Source organism: Phragmites australis, chromosome 11 (genome assembly GCF_958298935.1).
Source record: "Phragmites australis chromosome 11, lpPhrAust1.1, whole genome shotgun sequence".
In the NCBI taxonomy this organism is placed as follows: Eukaryota; Viridiplantae; Streptophyta; class Magnoliopsida; order Poales; family Poaceae; genus Phragmites; species Phragmites australis.
The window spans coordinates 19,260,328-19,267,997 of NC_084931.1; the positions used below are offsets into that span (position 1 = coordinate 19,260,328).

The 7,670-nt window shown below is 43.8% G+C and overlaps 1 protein-coding gene across 1 annotated transcript; it reads right to left on the bottom strand.

Annotated features, from left to right (window-relative positions):
• Nucleotides 1–2,589: 2,589 nt before the first annotated feature.
• On the bottom strand, nt 2,590–6,567 carry LOC133885448 (nicotinamide adenine dinucleotide transporter 1, chloroplastic-like). The gene is made up of 9 exons (XM_062325167.1): nt 6,036–6,567; nt 5,834–5,929; nt 4,541–4,647; nt 4,326–4,374; nt 4,143–4,252; nt 3,644–3,738; nt 3,457–3,545; nt 3,245–3,339; nt 2,590–3,104 (listed from the first exon to the last, which is right to left on the bottom strand). The coding sequence occupies exons 1-9, from the start codon at nt 6,166–6,168 to the stop codon at nt 2,856–2,858; spliced, it is 1,023 nt and encodes a 340-aa protein (XP_062181151.1). The 5' UTR covers nt 6,169–6,567; the 3' UTR covers nt 2,590–2,855.
• Between the last annotated feature and the right edge of the window lie 1,103 nt (nt 6,568–7,670).

Consider the following 7,670-nt stretch of genomic DNA (forward strand, 5'->3'; position numbering starts at 1 on the left):
TCTATAATTTTTGAAGAAACATAAGACTATTTTTTGGATAAATCTAATTAAAATCAGATTTTGTACTAAATTACATAATACTTATAGTTTGTGTTACTATTCATAATACTTATAGTTTCAAACAATTCACTCTTTTTACATGCAATGGGTCCCACCTAGCAGCTGCCTTGAGCAAAAGCACAGCTCTCCTTTGATCATGTCTAGTTCACTGTTGAGCTGAGAAAGTATTTAACTAATGAGCCTCTATCCTCTCCTTTGATCATGTCTAGTTCACTGTTGAGCTACGAAAGTATTTAACTAATGCGCCTCTATGACGGCTGGGCCCTACAATATTCTAACCAAAACCAGCGACGAGATTTTTTAGCAAGCCATTCACACATGCATGCAGCCGTAGACACACAACAAACAATATGCAAGGGTCACCCAGCCGGGTTCAGTGCTTATTGAAATAATTTAGTTACATCCCCTGAAAGAACTTTGTCACTAAAATACGACTGTCTTATCTCTAGTACTCACGTATAATTAAATACCATTAAACTAACATGGTTATTAATATGATATGATTAGCACACTCTAAGGGTATTACAACAATCGTGAAAGGGTGTGTGCTCACTAATGAAAGATGCATTTGCAACTGTTACAAGCCAAGAGTACTGCAGAAGACATGCTCCCATATCATTACTGCTTTGCTAAGACTAGCTTTAGGACTCTAAGGTATGTCTTCAAGTACTTTATGAAGGAAGATCTCTTCGAGACATGAAACCACAAGTTATATGGGTTCACAACGAATCCTGGACCGAATAAATTGTATGCCTTGATTTTTGAAACCATGAAGCAGAAGATGGGACATTGCAAGACCACAAGGATTTATAATAATATAGACGAATATGAAGTCAGACGTCGTGTAAAATGGTGTAGCAAGTGTAATGAAATTGGGCACACTTTTAAGAAGTGCATCAAATGTCCGGTAGGTGGCAATGACATCGAAGTAGATCCTTCTGGCTCAGCTTCTTATGGGAGACATCCACAACATCCTCGTTCATCTGCTTCATCCACACATTATGAAGTTATCTGACCGATTGTTGTCATGTTGTAACGAATAATGTTGTAACAAACCTTTCTATATATAATTCATGTTGTTAGACTTATTATTATCATGTTGTAATGGCGTACGATGCGATGAACTGTGTTGGTATTGTAAGATTATGTAATGATGTAAATTTATTGGACTTATTGTAAGTTTATGTTATGTTTAAATATTTAGTAATGTTTAAATTGCGTTGTTACATCTTACCAAGGTGCTATGGATTCTTGGAGAAACCACTCATTCGAAGTGCCACACTGGCATGAGCGTCTGTTGTGCTTATATGGTGAACGAGCACATATACTGACGTCCTTGGTATGGTGACCTTTTATAGGAGGTTCTTCATGTGTCCCAAATTTCTCTGATTTCATGGTATGTTCATCTTTCCTATTCTTCCACACCTGCCAAATTCATATTGCGAACTAATCTCATAACATAACCTTTAATTGTTAAACAATTTTATTGTTTCAAGGAATGGATTGGTATGGTTATACCGTCGTTCAATGGGGGATGGATCAGAGAGGTCGAAACAAAAAGGGAGTATGGGATCATGATAGAGAAAGCACGATAGAGGCAAGAACGCAAGCAACAAGCTGAGGACCTTCAAAGGCGAGGGGAGGAACATAGCCTTCGGGAGGATATTTTAAGGAGACAGGAGGCCAAACTTTAGAGGCTTGAGGAACTACTTCAAAAACGTCAAGCTCTCCTGTATCGCCAGGAAGAAGAGGGGCGTGAAGCGGTACATGAGAAGAGGAAAAAATCCCTGACCCACATAGTAGAACCCATGTTTTATCCATGTTATTGTAATATTTACAATCATGTATCACAAACTTTGTATTCATCATAGACATTTAACTTTGTGAATCAAAATCTATTTATTAATCTGCAACAATTCTATTTTAAATTCAATCATAAATAATTTCATTGAAAAAATATGTATTTATCTTTCGTTGAAAGGACGACATGTCTTATCACCCATTGAAGGGTGTCAAATAGCAAGGTCTATCCACGCTGGCAGACCATGCCGACCTGTCACCCGTTAGAAGAGCGATGAGTTCTTCCAACAAGCGACAAAAGTTTAAATCTGCAATTTTTCAAAAACATATAAATTTGCAATTTTTTATTTAAAATTAAATAAAATCCGTGAGAGATAGAACTGAGAAGACCTGCTCAGCAATCTCCCCACGCTCCCAGCCCAGCTAGTGAGCTGCAGGCTTGTGACGGGCTGTCATCGGGTGGCACGATCGCTGCCCCTCAAAACTGTACTGAACAGAATGAATAGCACACCTCCGCGAGCGCATACATGTTCTACCTGTTTCAAACCTGAGCTGGTCAAGCTACAAATTTCAGGAACAGCGTATTTACATGAACCACTAATCGGCAATCAGCCGCCACCAAATCTAGTACAAACTACGGCAGAACATCTAGGTAAAAAACTCCAGCAAATTGCCAAGATATATATTTGCAGATCACTGAGCGTAAAAAAGGAATAGAGCAATTGTTGGTTCATCAACTCAACATTCTTTTCTTTTCATCATCATCAGACAGCACAGCCATCATCGCCACCCCATATACTTCCCGCAATTCATGCTAACAAATCTATTACATACATAAATGTTAATTTCTGCCTACACTACGGTTTAAAGTTTTGAATGGCAGCTACCTGTTGCAATACCGGGAAAAAGTTCTCTCTTTTACAATGGCATTGCTGGATGGTTACTGGGTTCCTAATCTCCAATGGCAAGATGGATAGGGTACAGGAGCAGTATGGTCAATGCTTCAGCGGCTGGATGTGGTGTTCAGGTTCAGGAGGGAATAGATCGAGAAGGAATCTGTGGATCATCTCGAAGCTAGTGAAAGTTATTACTGCAGCAGGGGTTGTCCGCAACAGATTGGTGGCACATCCACGGTAGAAGCCAGCCACACCCTCTTTAAGATAAACCTTTCTGGTGCAGTCTATAACACCTTTGTATCTGGTCTCCGAGTGTGCTCCCTGGTCTTGCAGCCGTGAACGAACAACCTGTATGATTATCAGAGTGATGAAATTCAGATATAACAGCAAGCAAACAAAGTAAATAACACATTGCTCTGCCTTCGATCCTTGGATCCCTATGTTCATTAACTGGAGTAGAACATAATTGCAGAGGACTGACTTAGTACCTCATGAGGATACGTCAAGGTTGATGCAGCTACTTTTGCCAAAGACGAAGCAACAGCAACATCACCAAAACTCAATGCTTCAACAGTAGTATTATCTGTTAAAGCAACGTACAGTCACTGATTGGTGCAGAGACAAGCCACTCAATCTGGTCTTAGTAACGATGTGCATGCCTATACATTTTATGTGGAAGGAAATGGATTAAGAGTAATACCTCGCTCAGCCAGATAAGCTTTGATCTTCTCATATGCAGGGAACTGAATAGCAACATGACTGATACCAGCCAAGGCAGGGACAAGACCGCTTTTGAAAAGAAAATACCAGCAAGTATATCAAAACATAGAATCATGAATCAGTGCAGTATTACTTATTTGCAAAAGTAGACTTCCGTGGGAAACTACCTGTAAAGTCCACGGATGCCTTCCTCATATGCTATTCTTCTCAAGGCAGCAAATGTACCTTTGTACAGGATTGCCCCAGCTCGTATTCCTTGGGTCTATAAAAAGGAGGATATTGATGAATTGACAGGATTTCCCTATATTATTTTGGAATCACCGAATCACTACTTTTATGTACAGCGTGCAAGAATGGGATAAGAACTTGCGTCATGCAAGTATGGATGCCTTATTAGGTACAGCATGCAAGTACAGTATAAGATTCGATCTTGAATTGGCAAGACATTTTTACTGATTTCAGGTATGGAATGCAAGTATGTATGCCTCAATACAAACAAACTAGGTAAATGAAAGACAGAAAAATTCACCATATTTTAGGAGCATATTTGCTTATCTTTTGTGAGTGGGGTGCTAGAAATTCTTCCCAAATTTATTAACCAATCAACAAAAAATTGGCACCAGACAATCTTTCTACTAGCAATTATGTTGTGTCAAGTTAGCATACCTGAAATCTTGTCTTGACGACCCAAAGTGGATTTGTTGCAATAGTTGTTGCAGCTCCAGCACCTGAAGCTGCAATAACATTTGCCCCTATAGAGAGTTGATGACTTCCATCTACAAAATCAATGTATGATACCACTTAAAAACTATGCTGGTCAGCAAGTCACAGAAAGGGTAAAGCACTAACCATTGGAAGAGAGCAAGCTTTTAAGCTGCTCATATACGGTAAAGTAGACCTGCACATCCGCAAGGAAATCGTAAGCTCGTGAATATAGCCGTTTGATATTCGTCGTACAAGTGTAGTAGTTGTCTTACATACACATGCACCCAGAACAACTTAAGGTATAATTGTTATCTCTATATAGTATAAGTAGAGCTGAAGATATAGGTGTAAATACTTACCGCCCAGTTAGGCAAGAGAGCCAAAACAGTTGGGGACAGGCCGCGATACATTCCCCGAAAACCTTCCCGTTGAGCAATCTGCTGTAAGCTCCCAATAATTACACTACCTAGTAATAATAGGAAAGATAATTCATATAATAAACCTTATATAAAGGCCATTTAAAATGCAAGCAAGAAGTATATATTGGTTCAATGAAAGAGCATTTTTTAGTCTAGAACAGATGTGCGCAGATAATGTGCTAAGCATCAAATTCTAGTTTTAAAGCCAACTGTAATAAGCAACAACAAATCATATAACCTTGCAAAAAAAAAAAAAAACAAAGCATATAAACCATTAACCCAGGACATTTCCCGTGTGTATGGATCTATGCTATCAGCTGCCACCCTAGGAATATTTGTGCTCTAGCACCGATGTCTGCATAATTTTACATTCATGGTATGCACGCTGGGCCTAAGCTATAGGTAATCTAAGCTCAGCACTACTCAATCCACAATCTCAGAAACACTAGGCTTGGAAAGTTGATACTACATATTTACCCATGCACAAAGCCAAAGAACTAACTCCAATATAAACAAGGCACTTTCAGCATTTAAAACAAAAATAGGCACACAGTGCCCACGCTTAAAGTCTTGTTGGCATTCTTCAAATGTTTGTCTATTTGTCGAGCTTTCCACATGAACTAACGAATTTGTGCAACTACTATTAGTGCATATCTGCATGCTTTCCACTCTCAACGTGCATGGTTTCATAAATTCATAGCAATGCCAGTTCAACAGACATGATGCCGCCTGTGTCCTATATGCATGGAAACACTGATAGATTCCACCCATGAAGGGCTATAGAGACCGTTACACACAACCAACCAATAGGAAGGCTAAGGATACCATATCCGTCCAAACAAGTGATTTTGAGCTGTTACGGCATCTAAAAGTAGATCTTCCGTTATCGAAAGATTCTCTATCAACTCCCTGAATCTTGGATGGTCTACGAGACAACACAAACTTAAACAAAGCCGTCTTCTGTTACTTAACAGATTTTCTTTAACCTCCCTTAATTTCAAATTGTCCATGAGACATCACAAACTGAAACAAAGCACACAGTTCACACCGGTTAACCCATGTAGACACTTCTCACCAGCGTATGCACCCTTGCACCAATTCTACTGCATCCTCATCATAACTCATCAAGTATAGCATAGAACTCGCCGTTCCTAACAGGGTCATGTGCTGGTCTGACTCTGGAGCTACGAATTGAAGCGAAATTCACAACAATTCCTCTGAGGAAATGCTCACCTCCGATGGTGCCTGTGGCGAGCTTTGGCCAGCCGTGCACCTGGAACCTCGTCTTGATGACATCGAGCGGGCACACGAACGTCGCCGCAACAACACCTGCGCCCAAACCCCAAATCCAGCAGCACTTCAAATACACCCCAAACCGAAGAAACCCCGAAACTCGGGACGAAATGGATAGAGCTCCAGTCCAGCGCAACGTTACCAGCAGAGGCGCCGGCGACGGCGTGGAAGAGGAGGCCGCGGGCGGAGGTGGGACCGTAGTGGTGGTGCTGCAATGACGAAGAGGAAGAGGACGGCAGCGCCGGCGCCGGCGAGGTCGCGACGTCCCCAGGCATCTCGCTTCACCCCTCCTCACCTCCCCTTCCCTCCCTGATCCGTGCCTCGTCCGCACAGCGCTGCGGCTACGTCGCCTAGGGCTCGGGGATCCCCCTTTATCCTCCTCCTCCACACGGCGTCCGCGGCGGCTGCTCCCGCGTCGGTCGGCGCCCGATCCCGTCGCCGACGACGGCGGTGGGCCCGCGGACGGGGGCGGCGCGCCGGCTAGGGTTAGGATTCGGGATCTGAGGTGGGCCGGATGGGCATTGAGGCGGTGTATTTGTAAGCTCGCTGGCTTCTCCCTCGCGGCTTCGTTTCCGTCGTCACGACGTCCTCGCCTGCGCTTCCTCTTCTCCTCGTCTCTCTCGTGTGCTCTTCGGAGGCGAGGGGAACGTGTGAAGGCAGGGCGGGGCTCGCGCGGGGATGCGACCTCTCCCTGATTTTCGGGGCCAGGGTCGTGCGCGGGTCCCACTGTCAGTGGGTTACAAGCGTCGTTGCCTTCCACAGGGCTCTGGGCTCTCCTCTCCGGTGTGCACGGGCGGCCGCCGTGGCTCAAGTGGGTCCGGGAGGTCAGTGACCCACTGGACCTCGACGGCTGTGCGGCCAGGAGGCGTGTTCGACCGGCTGGCACTGTGGGACCCTGTGTCATAGAGATGTGAAACCGAGCCAATTCGCAACAAGTTCACTGCCATGCGGGCCATGGGGTCATCGGGGCCCAGAGTCGCATAGAGCAGAAGTCGGCGTGTGGTAGCGGCGCGGCTTCGCGAGCGGGACCCACGGCGGTGTCTGGTCGCCGCTTACCGGTGACGTGGTGGAGCGGATACCGTTTGCGGGGACGAAGTGGAATTGAGTGGGCGGTCGAGACAAGGCGCCGTGAGATGGGCATCAATTTTTCTCTCTCCTTTATCGCTAACCCGGAGAGGATAAGAAGCGATTTCTTTTTCAGATCTACGCTCAGTGATCGTACTAAGAAAGAGACAAGTGAAAATCAAATCCTCAGTGTCAGAGGAAAATTTCTGACAGTGATTTCAGTGTATCGAACGATAGATATATGATTTTTGTTTGAGAGTATCTATTGAATTTGTTTATGTATGTGTGATTTAAGAACACCAAGGATTATTCAGATTTAGACCTCTTTTAGGATAAAAGTTTTATATCCTGTGTAATCTTTTCTTATGGTCTCATAATGGTTACAGATGATGTTTTTGTCTAGTTTTTTTTTACAAGTTTGGTACTCCTCCCTTTATATATCAGAGTGCGAGAGGATTTACATGTGAGTCAAGACATAGATCCAGACCTAGCTAGAACTTCTCACATAGACCAATCATTACTAAGAGCAAACGTGTCACACTTGCTCGATGGTGCTACAGAGCATATCCCATCGCTCCACTGTCTACGCCATCCCGGTCGCCTGGACTGCCCTGTCCTGTCCCCACGCACCGCCTGCGCATCTGAAAAAACCTCCTGACATGCCTGTCAGGCCGATCCGTAGCGTTTAATGCTACGGGACGGGACATGGCAG